A 26779-nucleotide genomic window follows, 5' to 3' on the forward strand; every position below is an offset into this window, starting at 1 on the left:
CTTTGTAGACCAGGCTGGCCTCGAACTCAGAAATCCACCTGCCTCTGCCTCCCAAGTGCTGGGATTAAAGGCGTGTGCCACCACGCCCGGCTGAGAGCTTTTTTTTTTCTGAGCCTCTTGCCTGCTGCATCCACCAGTGTGCCCTGGGGACCTGGGCTCTCACCTCCCCCGTGGCCAGACCACAGGTACCCAGGTGTGGAGGGCTGGTCCCTGTATCAGAGCCATGGTCAGCATCTGTGTCCTCACTGAGCATGTCTTCCGCCTTGTCCATGACGTCCTTCATCTGCTCGATGAAGGTCTCTCGCTCAGCGGGCAGGATAAAGTCATGCTCTACCTACAAAGAGACATGGGACCGCAGGTGACAACCTCCCATAGATTATGGCTGCTTGGGGGCTCTATCAAGGATACGCATACCTCTTTCCTGCCCTCGGTATCAAGGGAAGACAGGACAAAGGGCACGTCCCCTGGTTGGGTCTGAACATCCAAGGGAGAAAGTTAATGGCCCCAGAGACACAGGAATGCAGTTGAAGCTGAAAACCCTGTCCCACACAACCAGATGGCCTCGTGTGCCACAGCTTTCTTGGAGCAAGAGATGAACCCCAGGCTAGCCCAAGAATTTCCAAGGAAGATAGATGCACCAGCACTGGGTCTTGGGCAGAGGGCCTAATAGGGACACAAGCGCCAGACAATGAACCACACCTATTTTCCTAATAACAATAACAATACTATTTTTGTTTATTTATTTTTACCGAGTAGTCCTGGCTGTCCTAGAACTCACTATGTAGACCAGGCTGGCTCCTAACTGCCACAGATACTCTGCCTCTGTCTTCCAAGTACTGAGATGAAAAGTGTGCACCACTATGACTGGTTCCCCAGAAATCTTTCCTCTGGGCTGTCTTTACATTTCATCTTCACAGAGCTCTTGCCTTACAGCCACATAGCTCTTCTCAGCTCTTCCAAAGTTGGCCAAGGCAGACAAAACTGAACTGAACAGGCAGATCTCTGGGTCCCATCCTTGCTGCTGTCCCAGTAAGGAACAATACCGTGATCTCTCCAGATAATCATCTTTGGACCTTGGTGTCCAAGCACAGGGCTTTCCAGCATCCACTTATACCAGATACTGTCCTCCTGGCAGGCGAGGTCTGAGCCCAGAAACTCATGATTCTATAATGCCTGCATTGGCTGCCTCCTCATGGTCAAGGAGTTCTTGTAGAATTGACTCTTCCATTCCTCACCCAGCAGTAGAGAAGAACAGCAAAACAGCCCAGGCCTGGAATATGAAGGTAACTAGAGGGCTAATACCACAGCCCAGATACCAGAGCCTCTGGGCTAGCCTCACCAGGATGCAGTCACTGTCCTTAATGTTCCTGTGGGCAACCTCGGCCCACTGTGTCTTGGCTGCCTTAGGCAGATTCAGCATGACTTATCTCTCCCTGGACAAAGCTCTAGGGAGTCAGCAACTGTCTCCTTTCCCAGGGCACTCCAGTACCGGCTCTTTCTAACCATTCTTCTTATTCATACAAGTGTGCAGCCTCACACACGCCTGGACCACCCATCCCCTGTGAGTGAGCCTGCAGCTCCTACGAGATAGCTGAAGAGCAGTGTTCTTCCAACCACCTAGATAATACCCCCCAGGAGTACCACTACTCCCCCAGATGAGGCCGAGGTGGCCCTCCTTAGCTACCCCTGAGTGTGGCTTGCAGCCTGCATGTAGCCAAGAGCACCCAGATACGTGTGTGACGCATGCAAGAACATATGGAGTGCTGTAGATCTGGCAAAACGAAGCGAAAGCCTTTGATGGCTTTCTGATGGGAATATGTTTCTTCTTCTTCTTAAAGAGAAATTAAGGAGATCAAAAACACATATAAAAATAAAACAGAGAAAAACTTAAAACTCCAGGGTTCAAGTATAAATCAAAACCAAAACCAAGCTAATTCAAACATCTGGTTTCCTCTTTACAATGGTCTGCCAGGGTCATAAGCCCAAGACCCAAGGAATAGAGCATCCCACATGTGTGGCAAGATGGTCCTAGATGAGGCAAAGCTTGTCTTACTAACACCTGTGATGATTAATATTAATCATCAAGGCAAAGGATCTGGAATCACCCAGGAGACAAAGCTCTGGGCACTTCCTACTTTAGGGTCACTGAGGTGGGAAGGCCCATCCTAAATGTGGACTGGAGTGCTGGACTGTGTACAAAGGTAAAAGCTGGCTGGGTGCCAGTTTTCCTCTCTCTCTGCTTCCTGACTGTGGGTGCAAGGTGACAAGCCACCTCACACTCCTGCTGCCAAGACCTTCCCTAGCCGTGAGCTAAATTAAACACTTCCTTCCTTGCTTCTGTCAGGTGTTTCATCTCAGCAGCGCGACAAGTTAACGCCCACCTCGCCCCAGTCCACCATCGACACCTGTGCTTCCCCTGGAGCCTCCGGATGCCTCCAACCCCACAGCAGGGGCAGGGAGCAAGGCAGAGGGCTGTGGGAAGCATGGACTGCACATGAACTGTCTGTACTGTTACATATACTGCTTAGTGGGGAGGGCTTATGCATGACTCAACCCCTTATAGAGTTCATAGGTGGGAAAAGCAATAGGATGAGAGGAGGGTCAGAATCCAGGGGGACCTGAGAGCAAAAGGGTTCGATTCAGATTGAGAAACTGGGCAGGTGCTTTGCACCTGAATTGTCCTTACACAGGAGTCTGGGGAAGAACTCACAAAAACCACCTGCAGGAAGCTGATGATCTCCCTGGATAGCCACAGCTCTGGGGACAGTTGCTAAGTTTTGTGCCCAACCCACAGGCCACCCAGACACTCCCATGCAGGACCAAACTCAACGTTTTAACTCTCACGAGAGCCTAAGGACCTCAAGGAGGCGGCCTCAGCCCTGGCCCAGCCTTACCATGTACGTGGCAATCTCATCCGGAGCGTCCCCATCGAGGTCAAACTTGAAGGTCACCATCTTATGGTTATGCGTTTCCAGCTGACACTCCACCATCTTGTCCCCCGTGTTACACACCTGCGGGAAGCCATGATCAGATTGCAGAGGGATTCACACCCACGTGCCCCAAACAGCAGTCACTCACATTCAGGATAGTGAGCCGGGGCCGGCTGGCCCTCTCCTGCCGAGACCGTGCACGAGTGGATCTACGGTGGTGTTTCCGGGCGGCCCTTCCCTCCAGCCTGCCCCCTCCAAAGGTGCCTTCACAGCTGTCACTCAGATCTCTTCCAGAGGTGGCATCAGGACCTCCAAAGCTGAGGGAAAACCAAGAATGTTAACAGCATTACGTGGATTAGTCAGTCCAGCCTTGGAGTTTTAAAGCCTTAAGTGCCTAAAGTTGTGACCTGTAGAGATGGTGGTACCCAGCCTGCAAGGGGAACCAAGACCTCTCTTCCTCCAGTACCCATCCTGTATCACCCAGGGGCCAGGGGAAGCACTAGTTTCCCCGTGATGGGCTGGATGGTCCTGTGGGCCTTTTGCCTGTGAAACGGATCTACATGGTTCACTTTCCCCGTGGGAGCAAATAAGACCTCAGACATTCTAGGCCGTTGTGAGGACTGTAGAGTCTCACACGAGCATGGAGTCCTGCATGCACAGCATCTAGTCTTCTGGGATGGTGGGATCCAAGCTACCTCCCACACCCACTTCAATAAGACCAGCACTGCCACCCAGGGTGACAGGAGGAGAGACCTGAACATCTGAGCCTAGGCCCACCATAGAGTACTGAGGCTCTGCTCATGACCTTCCCCTTGTGGAATGTCCTCACCACAAGGACTAGGACCCACAGCTCAGCAGGGACCACCAACAACCAGAATTCAACCTGGACTGACAAGGTCTAGTGCCAGGACCCATAGCCTAGCAGGAGGCTGGCAGCAACCAGGATTCATCCTGGATTGACAAAGACCAGAAAGACAGTCCCTGAGCCACTCTGGGTCAGATTTGGAAAAGGTGTATGTGTGTGTGTGGGGGGGTGATGTGGGGGGGAGCAATATCTGTTAAAAATCCTGATAATGTCCTAGCAAACTAGGGCAGGATCTGAATGGGAGCGCCAAGCAGTACTAGGCCGGGCCAAGCTGGCGCCTGAGCCTGCACCCCCCACCCATCCTGAGGGCAAGGCAAAGCAGTACCTCTCGGAGCTCTGTGGGGGGCCAGGGGGTTTGTCTTGTGAGACCTGCTCCTAAAATAAGAACAGAATAAAGAGAACAGGGTTACACTGTGCTGCTCAGCCTCCCCTCAGTGGTGAGGCCAGCCACAGCATGCAGCTGCCTCCCCGCCTCCTCTGAGGCTCTCTCCACACAGGGCCCAGTGTGTGGTGAGGGTAAGCTTGAAAGGCTTAGAGGCAAGCAGATTCTTGAAACCCAGGGTTGCTTCCTTCCACAGATTGCTAACCTACTTTGATCATTCCCTAAAAAGGACACACAGGGTTTGCGAAAGCCCTCGGCAACCTGCATACGGCTCTCTGAGGAAAACCCGTTTCTGAAATTCATGCTTGTCCTCCTAATGTGGGCCAGTGCAGAGGGAGAGAGGCAGAGCAGCTTGCAGTATCTGTTCCAGAGAACACCGTGCCTCAGGCAAACTTCCCTCACCTTGAGGGCTGAGACCCCAGGTGGCTTGAGCAGGGAACAAGGGCACACACCTCTTGAGACACTTCCACCGTCAGCTGGACAGCAGGGCAGGGCCCAGCGACTGCAGGCCCAGTGGGCAGAGGTGGGTTTGTTGGCAGGAGGAGTGTAGAGGTCTGTGTGGGTGCACTCTGAGAGGCTGCGACCACTGTAGGGGCCAGGGAGCTGGGGAGCTTGGGCAGGAGCTCGGGGACAGTAGGCAGCAGAGTATCTGGCAGAGGAGGGGAAAGGACAGCAGGCGGCAGGGACACAGCAGAGACTGGAGCAGCAGCAACGTCCGCGGCGTATGAAGGAGGGTGGCCCAGCAGGACCTGGGGGCACAGGGATAAGAAGAACACAGGCTGGGTACCAGGGGGCAGTGGCAGAGACGGTGCCAAGCCATATCAGTGAGCACGCAGGTTAGGGAGGACGAAGGGATGACTCTTTCCTGTCCACATGTTCCCGGAAGCAATCCTTGTCCGAACGCACATCTGGAATAATGTGGATTTGGCAGAAGGGATCATACACGAGCCTCTTCACACACCTCCGTGTGGGAATACATCGGCCTGGACTCCCCAGAACTTCAGGAGAAGCCCAGATGAAGAGTCACAAGGCAGCACACACTGAGTATCTGAGCTGGGCTCCGGTGGTTTCCCTGGGATGTCAGTGTCCTGCTTCTCTGGCCTTCGGCCTAGCTCAGAGCATGGGGTAGTTGTTCCTAGCCACGGGTACGCCCTGAGAGTGGTCAGGTACCTGCCATCTCTCAGGCGATGCAGAATTCTGTCTAATTACCTCCCCCTCTCCTGCCCTGTGGGTGTTTCTCTCGAACAGTTCTTTGGGGGAATGAAAAGTAAGAGAAAGAAGAATCCATAGACTTTAGTGTGACGACACACGCCATCCACAGCTTCTCTCAGGAAAGGGAACGACAACATTCACTTAGACCTGTACTTGGTTAGCCACCCCTGCAGGGACAGAGGCCACTTCTTCTCTGCACACACACTCCCTCTGCTGGAAGGGATGCCCGAGGGCAGCCAGCCCAGCTCATCAATAAACTTCTAGAAGCTAAACATAATTTAAAAAAAAAAATTATTAGGGGGTCAGCATCCTGGATAGTTTTACGTCAACTTGACACAAGTGAAAGTCAAGAGAGGAGCGAGTGCCTCGGTTGATGAGGCTGGAGGCAAGCCTGTAGAACATTTTGTTAATTAGTGATCGATGGGGAAAGGGCCAGCCCATTGTGGGTGGGGCCATCCCTGGGCGGATGGCCCTGTGTTCTGTAAGAAAGCAGGATGAGCAAGTCAAGGTGCCAAGCAAGCCAGAAAGCAGCACCCCTCCATACCCTCTGCACACCAGCTCCTGCCTCCAGGTCCCTGCCCTGACTCTTTCCTGTGGTGAAAGGTGATGTGGCGTATAAGGCAAATAAATGCTTTCCTCCTCAAGCTGCTTTTGGTGACAGTGTTTTGCCACAGCAATAGTAACCTCAACTAAGACAGACAGAGAGATGGCTCAGTGGGTAAAGGCTCAGCCATCAAACCTGATGACCTGAGTTTGATCCCTGGGACCCACATGGTAGGAGGAAAAAAATCAACTTCTGCAAGTTGTCCTCTGACCTCTACCTGTGTACAACACATGAACAACTCCACCTATTAAATAGATAAATAAATAAATAAATAAATGCTATTTAAAACCAAAAACAAGCAAACCAGGCCTGGAGAGATGGCTCAGTGATTGAGCACACGCTGCTCTTGCCAAGGACCCAACTTCCCTTCCCAGAATTCACCTCAGGCAGCTCACAGCAGCCTGTAACTCTGGCTCTATAGGGACCCAATGCCTCTGTGGACACCTCCACTCATAAATATGAACATACCTAGACACATGATTAAAAATAAAAACAAATCTTTTTTAAAGATTAAAAATAAAATAAACCCCTAGAAGCTCTATTAGCCAATTGAAGAACCCACCAATCAATCTGCAGCAACCAGAAAGGCCAGCAGGAGAAAAAAGGCCCAGAACACACAGAAGGTGCCAGACCCTGCTTTCCTGCACACACAGTCGCTGCTTAGCCTCATTCCAGACATCAGTGAGCTCAGCAGACACTGACAACTCATACTTGCAGCTCACTCCGCGAGAACACAGGATCAACAAATTTCTTCCCACTGGCTTTTCAGACAAATGTGTTCTGGGGGCCAATAAACACAACTCCCGCCCCCATTTCCAAGCACAACTGTCTCCAGAAACGAGAAAGTGGGACGTCAAACTGAGGGGGTTGTGTATGCGCTCTGAGTGAGCAGCCCAAAACTGAGCCACACAGGACCTGACACCAGACTGTCCCCCTGGACCCTTCACAGCAAAGCCAGAGGAGGTGTTGGTTCACATGGGAGGTTCAAAACGGCAGGGGACATGCCTCAGCTTCAGAGCTGTCAAGGCGTAGGGTCAGGGTGAGGTCAGGTTTGGAGAATCTCTCAGGAGAAAAGTTTCAGGTGGGGAGGAGAGAGAGAGAGAGAGAGAGAGAGAGAGAGAAAGAATGAATATGAATATGGGGGGGCACTGCCAGGTGGAGAGAGAGTCCCTACATCAGGTAGGAGACACCCCAGTAGAGAAAGCCTCTAATGGATGGTCTCTGAATTCAGAGGGAGGGAGGCCGGCCCAGGTCTGTTTTCTTTTCCCCTCATGTGGGTTTAAACAGAACAGACCAGAAACTCAAACATAAATGCCCTATGCAGGTGTGTGAAACCACATGGCAGGCCTCTTGCAATAAGGAAAGCATCCCCATATACCACACATCCGTTCATAGTCAGCCTGGCACATGGTACGAATCTCCACCCAACACCAGGGCAGTTGAGCATCATTTTCCACCCGGCAGCTCAGTATCCTCAGACCCCCTTACTGCTCTCTGCTTTGTTCCCTCTGTTCACACAGGAATGTGCATTCTGCCTTGCTTGGTGGTCCAGGAAGGGTTAGCCTAGGGTACACGCAAGTCCTGGTACCCACAGAGGGGTCACTTGAGGCCAACAGGACTGCCAGCACTGGCCTGAGGCTGAGGGAGTGCTCAACCACAAAGCAGAGGTAGGGAAGGAGTGGGGAACACATCGACCATCCTGATGCCCCCAGCTCCTGAGGAGGCAGCAGATGCTCCACTGCCTTAGGTCTCTGTCTCCAACATTCTCTTCATAGGAAAGGCTAACTGGGGCCTGAAGATGGCTTAGAGTTAGGAGCACTCGTTGTTCTTGTAGAAGACTTGAGTTCGATTCCCTAGCACCTACATGGTGACTTACAACCATCACTCACTCCAGTTCCTGGGAACCTGACACCCTGTGCCAACCCCAGGCAGGTACACAGATAGTACACTACATACATGTAGGCAAAACATTCATACACATAAAATTGAATGCATGCTAAAAACAATAGAGAGAGAGAAAGGTTAACCACGGGACAGAACTGCCTTTCTGCCTGGTCCTACGTGCCTTTGAATCTAGGTACTAACAGGAGCTGTGGCCTTGTGACGGGAACAGCTCAAAAACATCTTCAAACTGGGTCCGGGGATCTCCAGGCACTGAGTGTTAAGTCCATCCCCACAGTGGATTACCTGGGTCCCTGAGGCAGCAGTTGGAGCAGCCTGCTCAGGTAGATGAACGACACTGGGCTGCACAGGCTGAGGAGGCACAGGTGAGGCCAGCTGTGGAGGGGTGGCCCGTAAGCTCTGCACCGTGTGGTGGGGTGAGGGCGGGATGTCTCCGGGTACCATCTGTGGAAAGGCTGCTGGGTACACAGGCTGGGCTGGGATCTGGGTTGGGATCTGGGCCACCGCTGGATGGATAGACAGTGCAGCCACACCCTGCGGGGCCACGGCCAACAGGGGGATAGCAGCTGGTGCATTTGGCACGATGGTCTGACAGGGCACAGCCAGGGGTGTTCCAGGGGGGTGAGGCAGCTTGACAGCCTGCAGAGGCAGGGCCGGTGACGTGGGCAGGGGCGTCGTGAGGCTTGGCAAGATCACAGCAGGTGAGAAATACTGAGGTGGTGGCACGGGGGCCACGTTTGCGGCCGGCAGGTCAGTGAGGGTCTGAGGGAGCCCGTCGAGTCCTGCTAAAGGGGTGATGGGGGGAACCACAGGCATCTGAGACATCTGAAAAAGGTATAGCAGCACATTAGTCAGGCTGCCATCCGGGGGCCCGCAGCATCTGTGGGAAGCGGCTCAGCCTCCCAAACAGCTGCTGGTGATGAAGTGGTTCCGAGTGAGCTGCCGTAGAGCATTATAAACATGTCCAAGCAGAACAGGAGACCCTCGTGCTGGATACACCCCCGGCACCAGCATGGAGGGGTCGGTGTATCCAAATCTCCAATGGGCTGGCTGGTGGCTCCAAGGGAGTTAGGATTGTTCTCATGTGGAATCAGAGAATAACAACAGGGCTCTCACTATCAAAGCTAATGGGCTAGCCCAGTCCAAAGTCTCATCCTGTAAACTCCACGGAAGCCAGCACCTTGGAGGGTTCTCAGCATAACCTTCTTTGATAGGTGAGGCAATGACACTCACTCCCTGTAGCATTTGGCCTGCCTGCCTGCCTGCCTGCCTTCCTCCCTTCCTTCCCTCCCTCCCTCTCTCCTTCCTTCCTTCTTTCCTTCCTTTTAAAAGATTTCTTTATTTTACTTATATGAGTACACTGTAGCTGTCTTCAGACACACCAGAGGAGGGCATCAGATCCCATTACAGATGGTTGTGAACCACCATGGGGTTGCTGGGAATTGAATTCAGGACCTCTGGAAGAGCAGTCAGTGCTCTTAACTGCTGAGCCATCTCTCTAGCCTGCATTTGGCTTTTCAACAGCGTACAGTTGAGAACCTTCTGTTTGTTCTCTCCATATCAGGTAGTGCCTGGCCTAGAGGGTTAATTAAGCACTTTGGCCTCCATAGCTGTTTCCCTAAGCAGTGCGCTGTCTGCTTGTCCACAAGTACCATGTTAACCACACCTCTGTACAATTATGAGGGCACAAAAAAAAAAAAAAAAAAGAGAGAGGGAAAAAAACCACAAGGTTGAAACCACACTAAGTTGATGTGCTGCATGTGACAAACAGCTAAAAGCCACCTTGCAGTGACAAATGCACCTCCAAGGATTCAGCCTTAGTTGGCTTCTCAGAGCTCTGCAGGACAATCCTCCAAAGCAAGCAGGTGGCTTTCTATGCTCACCCAGTCACCACAAGGAGAGCCTTGCCCTCGGCTTGGACCAACCCTTTCCTAGCCTGGTTAGCAATCCAGAAATAATGGGATGACAGCTACCTCACTCACTCCTTGAGGGCCCCCCCCCCCCCATATACACCACTCACACCCAGAGGGATCTCAGCCTGGGACAGAGGGAAACCAGACAAAGGCTATGCCCAGAACCTGCCCTGTTCTGGTAGTCACAGGTGCCTGGAAGCATGAGACATACAATACACAGGGTACGATACCATGCTGCTGAACCTACCTCCCTAGCCAGAAGCCCCTGGAGACATGCATGAACAGGCCTGGTCCATGGCCTGGTATCCCACCCCCGGTGAGCAGGATATGGGCCAGAGGTACCTGTGGAGGGACTTGAGCAAGAGGTTGCAGAGGTGGCTGTGACATCTGGAGAGGCTTCAGCTGGGCAGGGGCCACGACCTGGGAGGTGGGAGCCAGGTATGGAGGCAAATGAGAGGGTACTGACTGGACAGTGCCCATGGGCTGTGGGGCCAGGACCTGTGACAGGGTAGGTGGTTGGGCCATTGGAAGTGGCTGGAGGAAGAAAAGGAAGTCTGTGCTCACACACGGAAGAAATCCAGTGCCCCTTGCACAGGCTCGCACATGCTTGTACATGCTTGCACTTGCTCACTTACATAAAAACGCCCCTTCACATACACTCCCACATACACACTCAGATACACACACACACACACATACAAACACACACACACACACACACACACATACACACACACACACACACACAGTGGCCGCATCACTTGCATATACACACCTGCATAACTTCAAGACTGTATGTTTTCACATACACACAGTGAATTCTATTCACAACATACGTCCATATACAGCTAACACAAACACACAGAGATCCTCCAAACTCCTGCTAATCTGGAGCCGGTTTATAAAAACATTACGGATAAGCAGTTTTCCATGAGCAGGCCATGCATTACAAACTGCAGACTCCCCCCTGCCCCCACCATAAGGGGACAATTTAAGGGGATAATATGAAGTGCCACCCTTACCTGCTGGACTGGGGGTGCTGGCTGGCTTGGGCCCGTGGGCACAGGGGTGCTGGGTGGTGGCAGCACAGGGGTGAAGCTCATGGAAGATTCTGGAAAATGCTGCTGGAGGAGTGGAGGGCGGGCAGGGGGTGGCACAGGACCCACAGACAGGCCAGGCTGCATAGGATAGGCTACATTCAGTGGCTACACTTGGTCCTTCTAATCCCCGTGCCCAGCCCCCTCCCCACCTTCTCAGGAAGGTGACTCAGAAGAAGCCAGGTGTGGTGGCCCTACAACACCATCGACAATGCTGAAAAGCCACATGTGGCCACAGCTCTCAGCCAGGGCATGTTCTAGAACATAAGCCCTGTGGAGTATTACACAACCGTGTAGAAAGATCACCACAGAGGCTTTCAGCACTGTAGAAAGACGTTAGGGTACAGGCTGTGGACAGACATGATTCAGACTACAGAGGATGAATCCATATGGATAGTTCATATTGTGGAGAGATACAAGCATATAACCTGCAGCTGTTGGGAAGGTACCAGCACACACAAGAATGGGAACAAAGTTAGCATAGTGAAGACTTTGGTAAGAAAAGGGCCCCTGAGACTTAGCCACTAGGGAACAGAAACAGGGCCGGCCGCACATAGGGAGGGCATTGGTGCGTGCAGCCAGCAAGAGAACAGGAAACCAGTCCAAGGATGCTGAGCTGGGGAGTTGCTGCTACTTTGTCAATATTTTGTGGGCTTCTTTGTTTTTTGTTTTGTATAAAAAATTCATATTCATGGTGCTTTGCCTGAGTGTATGTCTGCGTGTATGGATGCTAGAAGCAGACTCCAGATCCCATGGAACTAGAGTCACCGATGTTTGTACGCCACCATGTGAGTGCCGGGAATCAAACCAGGTCCTCTGCAGTCCTGCATTACTGTTTTGCTCTAAGCATCTTCACTGTGCAGAGACAGAGTCTGTAGCACACATGAGAAAACTTCTGTCTATGCAGGGTTTACTTTACAACAGAGAGGGTGTTGGCAGTGGAAGGGCTGTGCAGAGCAGCTCTGAACATAAGTTCAGGGCTCAGAGGAGAGGTCGATGTCTACCGCTCTCCAGCAGACTTTCCTAGGACATCGCTGGGAGGCAGAGGAACAGGGATTTCCAAAACATCCTCTCACTTCTCCTCTCCTGGTGCTTTAGGCAAGAATGTGGGGGGATAGGTGTATTTGGGATCAAGTCTCAAAGTGGAATCTACCTAAAACCATAGACAGGTGAGTTGGCCCCAGCTAGACCAGGTCAGGACAGATTGGATCACTTATGTGACTCAGCCGAAGGCAGGGCCTAGTGACCCTTTACTTCTGGTGGTCTTCTGTTTAGTCCTCCCCCGCCTCCTCCTCCTCCTCTTCCCTGTTTGGTTTCCCCCAGTGAATCCCAGAGGTACATCACCACAGCAGCCTGCTTCAGGAAATACCAAGAGGCCAGGATGTACTGTCCACAGAACAGTCATGCTTTCTGTCTAAGCTATCTTTACACCAGGAGGCAGGGAAAGAGGACGAAGTGCTCTGGCCCTGAGTCGACAGCTGTGGTCTCAGCCCGGTCTCCTGATTGACATATGGAGGGTGACACTGAAGACCCATAGGATAGAAGGGGCCTGGTGAGGACCAGTGGTTAGTACATTACAGCCCTAACCATGATTGGAAGGTATAAGAGAGGCAGGCAGGACATTTTGGCTCAGCCCCAGCTGGGCAACCTTGTAAGAACAAGCCTCTTGGGCAGCAAGTCCTTTTATACAAGGTCTCCCAGCCAGTTAAAACCAAACCTCATTTCATTTTGTAAATTGAATAAAATTGCCAATGTGTGCATCGCAGTGAATCCTGGAGCTCAGGGAAGCAGAGGCAGACACAATCCAGTGTAGACTGCTTTTCCCAGAGGCATGCTGGGCCTTTGTAAGTGCTCTACTCTGTGTGGACACGGGGAAGAGAACCCGTGTGATCAGAGGACAAACGCCACACAGCAGAGTTCAGCCAGGGCCAAGAAGCCACCACAGCAGCCCAAGACTGTGACAACAGCAGGTACCAACATGGTGGGGAGAAGCTCTCGAGTGACGGGGTGGGAAGATGGAGCCCACCCTCGGGCCTTAATCACCCTCTCAGGACTCAGCTGTGCCACCCAGGTCACAGGCAAATTCTCGGCTGAGCGCTGAGAAATGTGAAATAAGCATTTTCTTCACTGTTTAGAGAAAAGTAAAAAATCACAGGGCTCGCCATGCAAGCATAAAGGCTCGAGTTTGGATCCAGAGTGCACCTGTACTCTCAGTGACAGGAGGCAAGGGACAGGGAGGACCCCAGAGGCCTGTTGGCCAGCCAGGGAGCTCCAAGTTTGGTGAGAGAAAAAATAAGGTACAGACTCCTGATATGGGTCTCTAGTCTCCACATGTACATGTGAGGGTGGGTGCACCTGCACATACACAAACACAAAATAAAATAAAGGCCCTGCCGGATTCCTCCCTCATCACCGACGTCCCAGATCATGCACTGCCTATCAGGAATCCTCACAGCCTCTCTTGCCTTCTACAAATACTGAAGATGTCTCCTGCTCCAACCCCATTTTCACCCCCTTGACTTGTAACCGCTGCTTCCAGCCGAGGGAGACATGGCAGGGAGTCTTGGATATTCCCTAGCAGGCCGGGCAGTGGTAAAAACCCAAAGCTCCAGCTACATTCCTATCGTCCCTGGGGTAGGGTGGAAAGGATCCCAATGTACCAGCATCATGTACCTGAGTGGCATTGGTGATAACCAAGGATAAGGCCCGTTGGTTCTATCGCAGTTCCCCCAAACAATCCCCTAAGGTCTGTTCCCAGACACGCCATACTCTATCCAGGAGTTCTTCAGATCTAAGGCTCCTCGGCCTACAGTTCTGCAGCTGCCAGAAAAGATGGCCCTCCATGGACTACATCCTCAAGTCCCCCCAAGGAGATGTGGCTGGGAACTGATGAGAGGCCAATCTAACCCTGACCATCCTTAGTGCAGCTTAGACAAGAGGCTAAGAGGAAAGAGCAGGGTGGCTCTCAACTTACCACAGTGGCCGGCTGCTGGAAGGCCCCTAGCGTAGGCAGGCTGTGGGTCAGGCCAGGCCCCTCACTCACAGGGGGGCTGCATACGCACGAGGCTGGGGTTGGAGCCGTGTCCACGAGAGAGCTGAGCACCATGCTCTGCTGGCTGCTCTGGGAGTCCGAGTACACGGTGGAGCCCTGGCCACTGTCGAAGGTGCTGTCCGCTGGGGAGGACAAAGGTACGGCTTAGCATGGACACCTCCAAATGCCCGTCCCTGGCACGGCAGGCAGGTGTAGTGGCTTGTTCCTCCAACTCCTTCTGCAAGACCGTCAGGGTTGTACTCAGGAATGCTGTTTAAACTGTTGCCTGCTACACGGCAGCATGGAGAGCCACACCTGTGATTCCAGTATGCTCTGACGTCAGGGTAAGCAAGGTTTGCTGGCCCACCAGAAGCGAGCCCAGTCGTTCTTGCCCACTCTGGTACACAGGTGTTGAGGCTGCCCTGCTCTGGTACTTGGCAAGGCAGCCTGCCCACACGGTCAGCCAGTGATGAATGAAAACCGGAAGCCCATCTGAAATAGCACTTTGAGGTTACGCTTAAGGATCCCAAAAGCCACGGGCTTTACAACTTGCCACTAAAACACCAAGCAATTTTCACAGGGGGGGCTGTGTTTCAGAGTGAGGACTCTGTCCACTGATAATTCAAACCAAGTGAAGGGGGGAGCCCTGCTGGTTCTGCACTCACAATCTTTCCAAAGAGTGATCTTAACCTAAGAAGACAAGGAATGCTGAGGCTTAATTGGGCAAAACCAATTACACAAGCGGGTCTGGTTTTACACGAGCCAACTGCTCATTAGAGCGATCACTTCTACCTAGATTGTCAGGAAGGGAGGGGAGAGGGAGACAACGCAGGAGAGAGGGAGGTGGGGAAGAAGAAAGCCCTCACACTAACAAGATTCAAGAGGCACAGTTCCAGCCATGTGTGTGACACTCTAAATACTGCAAGTGACTTGTCTAGATTACATGCATAATTACAATTTCACTTGGTTAACCACCCCCCCCCCCAACACTCCCATGAGTTGTGTTGCTTGGTCCTCAACATGTGGCACAGCAGAGGCCACCTGCCAGGTCGGTCGGGACTGCTGGTGAAGAGTCGTGAGAGCTGATGTGGTGGCATATCGCTCAACACAAGTGTGTGCTCCGTGATTCTGTGCCAGCAATGTGGTATCTAGAGTCCTTACCAGTGGTGAGGCAGAGAATGGTTAGCCACTGTAGAACTCTCACAGTCAGGAGAGAAAATGAAGACAAAATGCCCAGAGCAGTGGGCAGAAGGGCATTTGAGGGTGCTGTCCATTGCTGAAGAAAGGGGAATGAGGGTGTGCATGTATGTGTTCTCATGTATATCACATCACATATGCAGGCACACACAAACACGCACACATACATGTATTTGGTTTTTACAGACAGGGTTTCTCTGTGTAGCCCTGGCTGTCCTGAAGCTCACTTAGTAGACCAGGCTATCCTCGAACTCAGAGATCTGACTGCCTCTGCCTTCTGAGTGCTGGGATTAAAAGCAGGCACAGCTGCCAGCCAGTGAGTATATTCATGTATACATGTCCACATATATAGTCCCATGTGTGGAGGTGCACGCATGTGTGAGTGTGTGTATACATATGTCCATGTGAGTACAGGGGTAAGTACGATATATATGTGTGTGTGTCTTTGCATCCATGGATTACACTGGTATGTGTCTGTATATATAATGCTATGTTTCTGCCTCTGTGTGTGTGTGTGTGTGTGTGTGTGTGTGTGTCACAGGTAGACCATTTCTGGAAGGAAGTTAAAAGACTTGGTGGCAGCTGTTGCCTCTGGGAAGACAAATGACTTTCCTGGACACCCTTAGAGGTTTAAAATTCTGAAAAATATGACTATACCATCTATTTTAAATAAAATGCAGAAAGTGAGCAGAATCCCTTTGAAAAGTCACACAGAGGGCTGGAGTTGTGCCTTTGAAAAGCCATGGCCTCAGTGCCTTGCCCCTCAGTGTCCCGAGCCACATAGGAAGGGGAGAGAATTCCTACGCTTGGCGTGAAGTTGTCGCCTACTCTCCAACTCCATGGGATTTTTTTCATATTGGGTCACCGTGACCTTCAGCATCTGACCACAATTGGGACATTGTTTCTAGGTCTCAAGCTGGATCTCTCCAAAGCACAGTGTGCGGAGCTCAGCGTGGGGTGAAATAAACAGTGGGCAAAGGACTTCAAAGTGAGGACCGCTCATTTGCATGTAAGACGCCTTCTTGGACGCTATTTGAGTCGCCAACGAAGGGGGCTGCATGTTAAATTCACAGGGCCTCAGTCTTTCCACATGGATAGCCTCAAATATTGGTCTGGGCGGGTCACTGGGCTCTGCTGATCTGTTCCAGGCTGGTTCACAGAGTGGGCAAAGCCATGTCTCCTGCCTCAGCTCACTGCTGAGGTTTCAGACACGGGAGGCAAAAAGGACACTGGCTGCCTGTCCTGAGACTTACTGGATCCTCTCAGGATGGTCTCTGAGGAAGCCTGCATCTAGTCCACCTCGGGAGAAACAACCCCTTGAAAGTGGACAAACGCTCTCAGGGGTTTCCACTGAGAGCAAGAGCAGAGATGAACGATCCCAGTGATAAATACTCCAAGCCAACCAGCCACCACGTGGCCCATTGCATTGCCATCCCCCTCACCCAAAGACTGGGCAATGGTACTTCCCTTGGCCTTTGCATCCATCCCTCCATGAAGCCAGGACTGCTCCACTAAGAAAGAATAAAGAGCCAGCTGCCAGTCCAGAATCTCAGGTGGAAGTGGTTCCTTCAGACCCTACTAAGTCAAGGACATCTGACCTGGGAAGTCAGACCCAGCAATCCTTGGTCCTCTGCTCACAAGTCACTGGGGGATGTAGGGAAAGCCCAATCCTTTTCCTGAAACAATCACCCACAACCTGCAGGGCAGGCAGTAGGAACAAGCCTGGACTGGCCAAGGAATCGGGACCCACGTGTCCTAGCACCTGGGGGCCATCTGTTAGCCTTAAAACCCCAGGACATGCTCTCTTAAGAGATCACTATGTGCCCTGGCACAAGGCGGCTAGCAGGAAGTGAGCCTGGAACAGGAGACCAAAGCCTCGCCAAAGCTCCAGGGGACCACTTACAGCTGGAAGCAACAACCCAGCCACCTGAGGACAGGCAGGCGCTCACTGGGTACCTGCCACTCTCACAGAGTGTCATAATAAAAGATGAGGACTCTGTTTTGCTTTGCCTTAAAACTGGTTATGCTGGTAGGGGTGGGAGAAAGGACACAGCTGGCCGTGGTGACCCCACACTCCATATACTCACAGGCTAAGGATGTAACGCTAGCTGGCAAGGTAGGGGGCAGGAGATGCTGGTCGGCCTCAGGCTCCTCAGGCTCTGGCTGTCCAGGTTGCCCACTCTGTGCGTGGTAGGTCACCTGGACCTGCAGTGGTGCTGGCAGACCCCGGGCCTTGTCAGGGCTGCCCGAGTCCTTTGGCTCCTGAGACTGCAGTGCAGGCCAGATCCTCTCACGCCGCCACTGAATCAGTGCCACCCGGTCACGGATGGACTTGGCTACAATCTTCACATCACTCTCGTGGAAAAATCCAGAATCGATCTGCGAAGGCAGGCACGTGGTCAAGTGTCTTGGGGAATCAGCCATCCAGCATGCATCACTTACGCAATCGTACACACCCTACTGCTCAGGACCACCCCTACCATAGTCCTTGGGTCTCCTCAGTCACCTCGGGATCTTCAACACTCTTTGAAGTTTATAGGCTCCAGTATGTGGGATGGCAGCTCACACCCAGCAAGTATTCAGTGATCTTGTAAACCCTGGTCATCCAGGGAGGAGGAGGCCCATTTGGTCCTTGGAAAGTGGTACGAGGAACAAGTGGGCCTGACAAAAATCCTAAACTCCCTTTATCAGCAGATCACTTCAGGATCTCCAGGGAAACAGGGCGAGCTGGGAATGTCTGTGGCAAAGCCACTTCTTGAGACCCCTACTATGGTTGGACTGCAGGAGCTGACTGGGACTCATGAAGAGCTGGGATTAAGCCCCTTCCCTTCACGAAGACTCCAGTTCTAAGGAGAATGAGTGGGGATGCTGGAGAAACGGCTCAGTGGCTAAGAAGACCAGAGTTCTATCCCCAGCACAGTAATCCCAACACCAGGGGACCTGACACCCTCTTCTGGACTCTGTGGGCACTGCACAGCTGTGGGCATTATCATCACTACCCACCCCACCCCCCATACACATAATCTAAACATCAATATTTTTTTAAAAGAAAGAAATAAGATTTTTTTTTTTTTTGAAAGGCCAGGTTTCACTTTGTGTCCCTAGCTGGCTTGGAACTCACTAGGTAGACCAGGCTGGCCTTGAGCATGGAATGGACCCATGGTACCGCTATCAGTAAAGCAGTCATGAGGCCAGAGGCACACGGATGGCACTTGTACGTGAATGTGCAGATAACTTGTCTCCATGGTCTGTGCTTAACCTAAGGGTCCTGAGACAACGTCCACAATCCTGAGAGGTCACAGGAGACCAGAGCAGACACTGGCTCAATGGCTCAGGGCTGGGCAGGAGAACAAGGAAGATAAGCCAGATCTGCCTGGACATGCTCAGGGAAGAGACAGGGACGTGCAAAACGACACGGGAGCCAGTACTAGGGCAAATCCGGGACATCTGAGCATCAGAACACCAGAATGAGCGGCAACATGGTGATGCCTGAAGTCCTGGCTCAGTTTGCAGACCACACGTGAGGACAAGAGGGACAGGGTATCCCACTGGAATCAGGTTGGGAAGTGTGAAGAGTCTCAACTCACCCTCTCTCTTCCTTTCCACAACTGTCTCTGTGCATCTGAGTCTCCTTATCCCCCCACCCCTGCTGACACACACCCCACTTCTCTCAGGCATTACTGCACTGGGTGAGACCACATCATGAGCTATTATCCACAGAGACCCATCAGCAGGGAACTTGGGTTCTCTGTTACATGGGCCACCAACCCCGGCTGACACCTGACTGTACTTCATGAGAGGCCATAAGCCATCTCTTTCCCCCAACTTGAAGCCCGCACAGGCAGGAGCACTCTGAGTGTGATGGTCAGGGTAATCTGCGAGGCTTTGGACATCTAAATAGAACTGTGCTGTGCTGTCTCAGAGCAAGTATTCTACACAGTGGGATGGACAGAACCGTAGCGCCCCAGGCCAACTACAGTGACAAAGAGGCCCCTTCTGTGAGATTCCCAAGGATGCATAGCCTACTCCAAAAGGGCATCTGAGCTCTTCCCAAGTGTCAGGCCACAGAAGACAGAGGACTGAAGAGCTACGGAGCCCCTAACACTTGGACAACAAAAATCCAAGGGTCCTGAGGAATGGCAGTAGCATGCTGATGGTATTTTGGATTCTGAGTGCAAGAGAAACCCCCTGCTTCATGGGAAATGACAGACAGGAATGTACTCAGGGTGAAGGGTGCTAGGCAGCAGCTCACTCTCCAACAGTATGCGGTGGGGGTGGGAGTCGTTCTCGGTAACACTCTCCAACTTTCCAGGGGGGTTGTCTAGATCATTTCAAAGCAGTTTATTTTGAGAGACAACTCGGCTTGTCAGAGAGATCCCCCACGGAAATCTCCCAGGTGAAGGCCTCGAGGACTCTGGCAGAGCGCAAGCTGGGCGCGTGGCCAAGGAAAGTGTCAGATGAGAGAGGCCAGAGGACACAGAATCTTCTGTGGGATCTGCCCACTGGCAGGCAGATGGGGGCCTGCCTGTGTCTCAGCCACCACCTTGGTGGGGAGACTTCCCAGCAGCAGGACATTCCTCACCCTAAGAAAAGACCAGACGAGGGTCTTTTTCTGTCCTTACAATCTGGAGCAGGCTCTTTCCGGGGACTTCTAAGCCAACCTCAGAAGCTTTCGTGAGGCAGCTGAGGCTAGACAGGCCAGAATGACCCAAGTCAGTTGTGGCCTGGAGTGAGTGACCCCAGGCAGAGACTGTAACTATCACTGATCCCTGGGAGAGGTCTACAGAGGTGGCCCAAGTACAAAGCACATGGTCAGGGCCATCCCTAAAGTTCCATTAATGTGATCTCAGTCCACGTTAAAGACAGTTGGCTATTTCTGCCATTTGCAGGATACTTGCTCTAAGGCCCCATGACTCTACTAGGCAAGGTCTACCCAACCACCTCACACACACACCATGGTTATTCCCACTTTCTGTAACACTTCAGCCATCCCCAGGATGGGCCTCACTGCCTATGCCCAGTACCACACAGAGACTGCCTTGCTCAACCTCATTCTGCCATGCTGAACTACATCTGCACCCTATAATCCATCTTCATCCTCATTCCCCTTTAGGTGGGTCCAGAAGTTCTCATCTGGATTCTAGAGTGTCTGTGACACCTCACATTTGTGTAGCCTCAGGAGTCTAGGGTCTTGCCAGGCAGTGGCTCCTTCTATAAGGAAGGGCTGATGGCCTGGACAGTAATGACCCTGAAGTCTCTAATATACAGGATGTAGAAGGGCAAAGCTGGAACCTTGACAGGCCTCCTGGGACCCAGAACCCATCCTGAGGCTCCGTCAGAGAATGGTAGAGCTGTGAGATAGACCTGTGTGTGGCTGCTCACAAAACAGAGCCTTCACAGGGAGAAAACATAGGTTTTCAATTTGCCATGTCTGGCGACCAGGCTAGGCAAAGTGGGGATACACATTGGTGGTGGTAGTGGTGGTGGTATTATTATTATTATTATTATTATTATTATTATTATTATTATTATTATTATTATTATTATTTGGATTTTTGAGACAGTGTTTCTCTGTGTAGCCCCAGCTGTTTTGGAACCTGCTCTGTGGACAGGCTGGCCTTGAACTTAAGAGATTCTCCCACCTCTACCTCCTAGGTGCTGGGATTAAAAGTGTGTATGTCTGTGTACACCACCACCATCTGGTATTATTATTTTTTAAATTGACACAAATCATGTCCTTTCTACATGAATGCCCATTTTATGGACAACATGCCCCATAATGGAAGGAAAACGCAATTCAAGGCAGAAGAGGGGTGAGGGGAGAAGGTGGGAGGGAGGAGGAGAGATTCAGGGGAGGGTGCTGGGCCCAGGACTTCCCTAGCACTGATGTAGGGACATAGCCTGGGAGTTCAGCCAAACGGCAGGGACCAGCTGAGGTGACTCACCTACAATAGCCCTACCCTGCTGGGATCGCTGTCCTTCTCTACCCTATGACCAGCAGAGGTAGGGTAGAGCCTTGGGTGTCAACTGCTTAAGAAGCAGTTAAGCAGCATCCAGGAGGGGTGTTGAACGGTATGCTTGGGTTTAGGACACTGAGTCTTTCAGGGAACTGAAAACAAACTAGGAAGCTAAGGTCTGGGTGAGGCCAGGCACCCAGAGTCTCCCTGTCAGGGACACTGAGCTTCACCCTAAAAGCAGCACTCAGGATGCAATCACTCACACTGAGCCCCAACATCCCCTCTCCACATCTTAGCTATCCTGTAACCTCTGATCCCAAGGCTCGGCTCCCAAATCCCTCACGTCCTACGTGGCCCAGTGGAGAGCAGGCTGAATCCCATTTGTAGTGCAGCCCTGGCCTCATTTATGAAGACAAGTGTGGTGTTTTGAATAGGTATGGACCCCAGAGATTCATGTGTTTAAATGCTTGGCCCATAGAGAGTGGCACTATTAGGAGGTGTGGCCTTGCTGAAGGAAGTGTGTCACTATGGGGGTGGGCTTTGAGGTCTCCTATGCTCAAGCTGTGCCCAATGTGGCACACTAACCCTCTCGTTGACTTCAGATAAAGATGTAGAGCTCTCAGCTCCTTTTCCAGCACCATGGCTGCTCGGATGCTGCCATGCTTCCCACCACAATGCCAATGGACTGAACCTCTGAACTGTAAGCCAGCCCCAATGAAATTTTTTCCTTATAAGAGTTGCCTTGGTCATGGTGTCTCTTCATAGCAGTAAAACCCTAACTAAGACAGCAAGAATGTTATATTACCTGAAGAGATTCTGCCATGTTAAAACCACAATGACCGTGAGTAGCATGTCAGTAGAACAAGTTTATAATGAAAATGACCATGTTGTTCAAGAGTCACTCACCTTGGATGGCACTAAACACTTGAAACGTGACCAATGAGACTAAGTTTTACACTGTAGTTAAATTTTAGTAGGCACTTAATGGGTCATGTCTACCATTTTTGATGGTGTTAGCCTAGAAAACTGAGTAGAATGATCCAGTCTGGCATCCAGACTCTAGAAATTCCCATGCCCTGGCTATTCCCCTATAGATGTGAGGATATCACAGTGGTACTGCAGGACCAGGGCCTGGGCCTGGGCCACTCCCTGCCCTAAAACGACTGTTCTGCTCCTTCTTCTACCCTTTTACCCCAACAGACTCAGTGTCTCCTCCCGAGGCCCCATCTGACATCCTAAGCAGAAAAGAGTCACCCTGCTCACCACAGACAGGAAGTGGGGCACACCTGTGTGCTTTTATAACCCTTCAAAGACGGTACAGTACCAAGACCCAAAACAACACAAGAGCATCTCCAAAGGGGGAGAGGCATATCTCATGTTCAAAGCCACAGCCTTGCGGCAAAGTGGCAAGAGTTTGGTTAAGGCAAACAAAGCCCTCCCCTCCCTCCACTTTCCCATTGGATTCCTTCCCTAACTATGCCCCATGCTTGTCTCTCAGGTCTTGTGCAGGATCTCCATCCTTAGCCCTCATGTCATGGCACACACTCAACCACACAAGAGAGACCACAATCCCTCCCCCAGGACTGCCCCCTGACCTTCCCATGCCCCCACCATTCCCCTAGGGGCAAGTGCCCTTCTGGAAAAGCAATTGATTTGTGATTTTTTTTAAAATTATTATTATTAACATAAACAGGCCCATGGGTAGTCTGGGCCCCTTTATGTGCACATTACCATTTCCTGGGCCACCTCGTCGGGAGTCTCCTTCTCCAAGTCAAAGGTAAACTCTATGGCTCCATTGTCTTTGGGCTTGCCCTTCAGCTTCTTGGGGTCTTCCACCCAAAGCCGCAGGGCTATGGTAGACTTCCTGCCGTGGTCCTCCTCTGCAAGCTCCACCCGGACACCCGTGTCTTCCGCGAAGAAGGCATGGCTCAGCAGGTCCTTAATCTCATACCTGGAGGGAGAGTGGCTCCCAGGCAGGGCTCAAGGGACAAGGGGGCTCTATATCCATCTACATGCACAAGATCAGGTCACTACCCAGCACACTGTGCAGGTAATGCTATCTCACTTCGTTTCCCGTTGGCAGGCTCTGTCCCCGTGGGTAGGACACAGATGTGCACACTAGCATTCCCTAATTCCCAGGAGACGCTGAGAAATTATAGCCTGATATGCTCTTACTGCACTGCGCTTTAAGACAGCTTCCTATCCCAATTACAAAAAGAAATCATACTCTATACCAGGCCACCTGCTAGGCAAGGAGAAACAGACTCATAAGAGACTCCTGGCTCAGGGTGTATGAGAGGAAATAGAACCCAGGGTTCCTGGATCTCACTGCAGCAGTGAGGTTAGTAGGGAGCCTCTCACAGGAAGAAGGGGTGTGGAGGAATGGAGGCAGGCAGACAGAAAGAAAGATAAATAAGGACTTGCTAGACCTATGGATTTGAAGCCAGAACGCAGCCATAGGAGGGTCCACCCAGGGGCCAGGTCATCTGGCAGCTAGGTGTTGCTATATGATCACTTTCATGCACCCAAACACAGGTCCCTAGCCACTGTGTTTGATCTTCTCTAGTACAAATACAATCAATTATACAGCATCCTTTGTCCTCAGTCTGGCTTCCTCTGGACATCATGCTGATGGCAATGAAGATCAGCCACCCATCCCTGTCTACTCCTGAGAATGTCATGTGGATGGGTGGGTATACCCCAGTTTGTTTTATAAGTAGGAAAGCTAAAAGGTACCCCTAGCTTCCTGGTTGTCCAGCTAAAAAGGCCATTCCTATTTTGAAGAGGAATTGGCTTTATAGAGCCACGGAGGGGTCCAGAGGTGGAATCAATGGGTGGGATGTGGCCAGAACAAGTCCACTCCTACAGTGGACAGCCTGCTGTCCAAGGAGGCACAGAGCAAAGCCCCGCATCCCCAGTACGTCAGACTGAATTAGGAGCCTGTCTCTGGAGGCAGGGAGGGATGTGGGATCTACAGTGCTCATCAAAGCAACTCACAAGCCTGGTGTCACATAGCCTGACCTGGGAAGACTGCATGGAGAACGCAGCCCTAAATGCCAGCTGGACCAGCATCAGCTGGAGAACACCGGAGCCCGGCGTGCGGCTCACCTCTCCTCTTTGTTCTTACAGATGCACTCCCCGATGATCTCCTTGATCTCAGGATCATGCACCTTCTCGAAGCTGGCCGGCTTGATGCCCTGAGGAAAACAGAGCAAAGTTACCTGGCACCACCCAGAGCTGAGGTACCACGGACACCCTGGTGTAGCCCGGGGCCCAGCTTGCTACCCAGGGCTCTTCCCAGCCTGAGGCCTAGGACCCATCGGAGCCTGGGTCTCACAGAGTTGAGGGCAGAGCTGTGTTCTGGAGCTAAGGGAGCTATGAGGCAGAATTCTGGGAAGGAAAGAATGGTGTAGATCCCATAAGTCTACAGTCTCCTCAAGCCTTTGCTTAAAACCAAGATGAGTACGTAGTCAACACCACGGATCTGGGCAAAGAATGAAGGAGCTCACACCTTTAATTCTATCACTCAGGAGGCAGGGGCAGGCGGATTTCTGAGTTCGAGGCCAGCCTGGTCTACAAAGTGAGTTCCAGGACAGCCAGGGCTATACAGAGAAACCCTGTCTGGAAAAACCAAAAAAGAAAAAAAAAGAATGAAGGAGCTGCAGGCTGAGGAACCGTGATGGCTTATGCGGAGCAGGGATGCTGCAATGGTAGAGTGTGTGATGCTCACTAGAACTACTAGAAACGCTAGGAAGCAAGAAGACAGGACTCCTCACCAGGCAGGAAAGCCAGACAACAGAAACGAGAGCACACTGGGAGCCAGGGGCCAGGGGAAAGGGGCAAGGGTAAAACTCATCGCAGCTGTGTAGTTGTCTTTAAAAAAAAAAAAAAAAATCACTTCTGGTGATGAGCCGGAATTACAAAGAACCAACCAACCAGAAATGGAAACTTCACAGGTCACACAAGCAGATGAAAAGACAGAGCAACCCAAGCTGCTGGGCATGGAGCAGAGAGACAAACGGACACACACAGCTCTGTTCCCTTCTTCTCAGCATTTGTGACATTAAGGAGGTGCAGGTTGGCACATAACACACATATTAAGTAGGCCACCAGAAGGACAGGATGGTGAACGCTGAAGGAAAATAAGACACACTTAAAGCCCGAGACGGTGGCGTAGGCAGTCAAAAGATGGCTGTAAGCATGTGGGCCTGTAAGCACGCCGCCCAGCGCTCACCCAATTGCCAGGTTTGCTGGCAGATGTTTATAACCCCAGCATTGGGAAAGGCAGAGGCAGGCAGATCCCAGGACACACTGGCCAGACAATCTAGACAAAATGGTGAGTTCTACAGCTCCAGGTTCAGTCAGAGACCCTTTCTCCAAAGTAATGTGAAGACTCAAGGACTGAGGAAGCCATCTTGACAACTTATGGGCTTCACAGGTGCCTACATAGGGAGGAAGCCTTGGTCCTCTAAGCTCTTCCCTTCAGCACAAGGCCAGTAGCCAATGTTCCTTCCACTCAGGGAGGACACAGAGGACATGTTGGGTGTGTATGAAGCAGCCCCAGCCTCAAACTCAGGCCATAGGGATTGTCATCTGGCACCAACACACAGCACAGCCTCCCCCTGTGCTGTAGACCCCGATGCTGCGGCTGATGCTGCGGGTCCAGCAGGTCCAGCAGTGAGCATCCACAGAGCTGTCCTTCAGCTTGACCGCAGAGCCTGCAGGCCGAGGCCCCAGGGCCTTCCATACCAGCTGCCCCTCATCCTGGTGAAGAGCCTCAGCCCACGGTGGATTCCACACTTCCCACAGAGCCAGGCCTTTCAACCCACACCTGGGCTGCTTCCGTATCCCCTCCCCTCCCCGGGGAGTCAAGAGCACTGCTTGTGGTCACTGCTTCTGGCCACTGGCCAGGAAGAGACTCGGGAGGGAGAGGGAGGCACCAGCCCCTCAAATCGCACAGATTATCTCTCAGATCCAAAGTAGGAGCTGGCAGGAGGGAAGGAAGTAACTAAGTGCTTCATTCTTCAGCAAGATTCAGACTTTAGAAGCCTTGCCCTTTTAAAAAGGCTTTTTTGTTTTGTTTTGTTTTTGTTTTCTTAAGGAAGAAGGAAGGGAAAAGAGTAAGAGAGAAGAAAGGAGAGAAATACACCTGCTGAGCCTGGCTGCTGCGTCCCCACTTGGGCAGACAAGGGTGAAGAATCTCAGAGCGGTCAGCACCATGCTGTCTGCTAGCCAGAATGAGGGGCACGTCCAGTCTTCTGCCTAAGATGCCCCTTCCTGTCCCCAGCCCAGAGGACAAACCACTACCTACTGTGTACAGAACAAGCTTGAAGCCCACGGATCCTTTTCCACATCCCACACCGATCTCACTAAGCTCTCTCAAGCCTTTAACACCTTGCCTCCCTGGTGTAACTTTACACCAATGTGGCCTTCTGGGTAAGGCCATCAGCCAAGGACTCTTGCCGGTCACCACCTATCTATAGTGCACACAGAAGGGGCTCAAGGCAACTAAGTGACATAATTTGGATCTAATAGCAAGAGGGATTCCATACCATCTACAAGAGGGCAGAGCTGGGTGGGTGGGCGCAGAGCAGAGCTACGTGGACACCTAGACCATGCATACTTGCAGAGGTAACCTGCAAGTGGACATAAGACGTGCAGACCGAGCACAGGGTCCCACGGGGCTGCC

General features: G+C 51.9%; 1 protein-coding gene across 9 annotated transcripts in view; it reads right to left on the reverse strand.

The window, feature by feature from the left end:
- Nucleotides 1–26779, reverse strand: part of Wnk2 (WNK lysine deficient protein kinase 2) — a 109422-nt gene that overhangs the window by 30855 nt on the left and 51788 nt on the right. For all 9 annotated transcript variants that reach the window (XM_021216046.1, XM_029547278.1, XM_021216045.1 and 6 more), the window contains 12 exons: nt 24199–24287; nt 22822–23041; nt 17221–17512; nt 13880–14079; nt 10831–10986; nt 10151–10342; nt 8181–8720; nt 4630–4926; nt 4121–4170; nt 3079–3247; nt 2895–3011; nt 164–334 (listed from right to left, as the gene is read on the reverse strand). In XM_021216046.1, coding sequence (XP_021071705.1) covers nt 164–334; nt 2895–3011; nt 3079–3247; nt 4121–4170; nt 4630–4926; nt 8181–8720; nt 10151–10342; nt 10831–10986; nt 13880–14079; nt 17221–17512; nt 22822–23041; nt 24199–24287 — 2493 coding nt within the window. The remainder of the gene's footprint in view (nt 1–163; nt 335–2894; nt 3012–3078; nt 3248–4120; nt 4171–4629; nt 4927–8180; nt 8721–10150; nt 10343–10830; nt 10987–13879; nt 14080–17220; nt 17513–22821; nt 23042–24198; nt 24288–26779) is intronic.

The sequence above is a fragment of the Mus pahari genome, chromosome 16, assembly GCF_900095145.1.
Source record: "Mus pahari chromosome 16, PAHARI_EIJ_v1.1, whole genome shotgun sequence".
Classification (NCBI taxonomy): domain Eukaryota; kingdom Metazoa; phylum Chordata; class Mammalia; order Rodentia; family Muridae; genus Mus; species Mus pahari.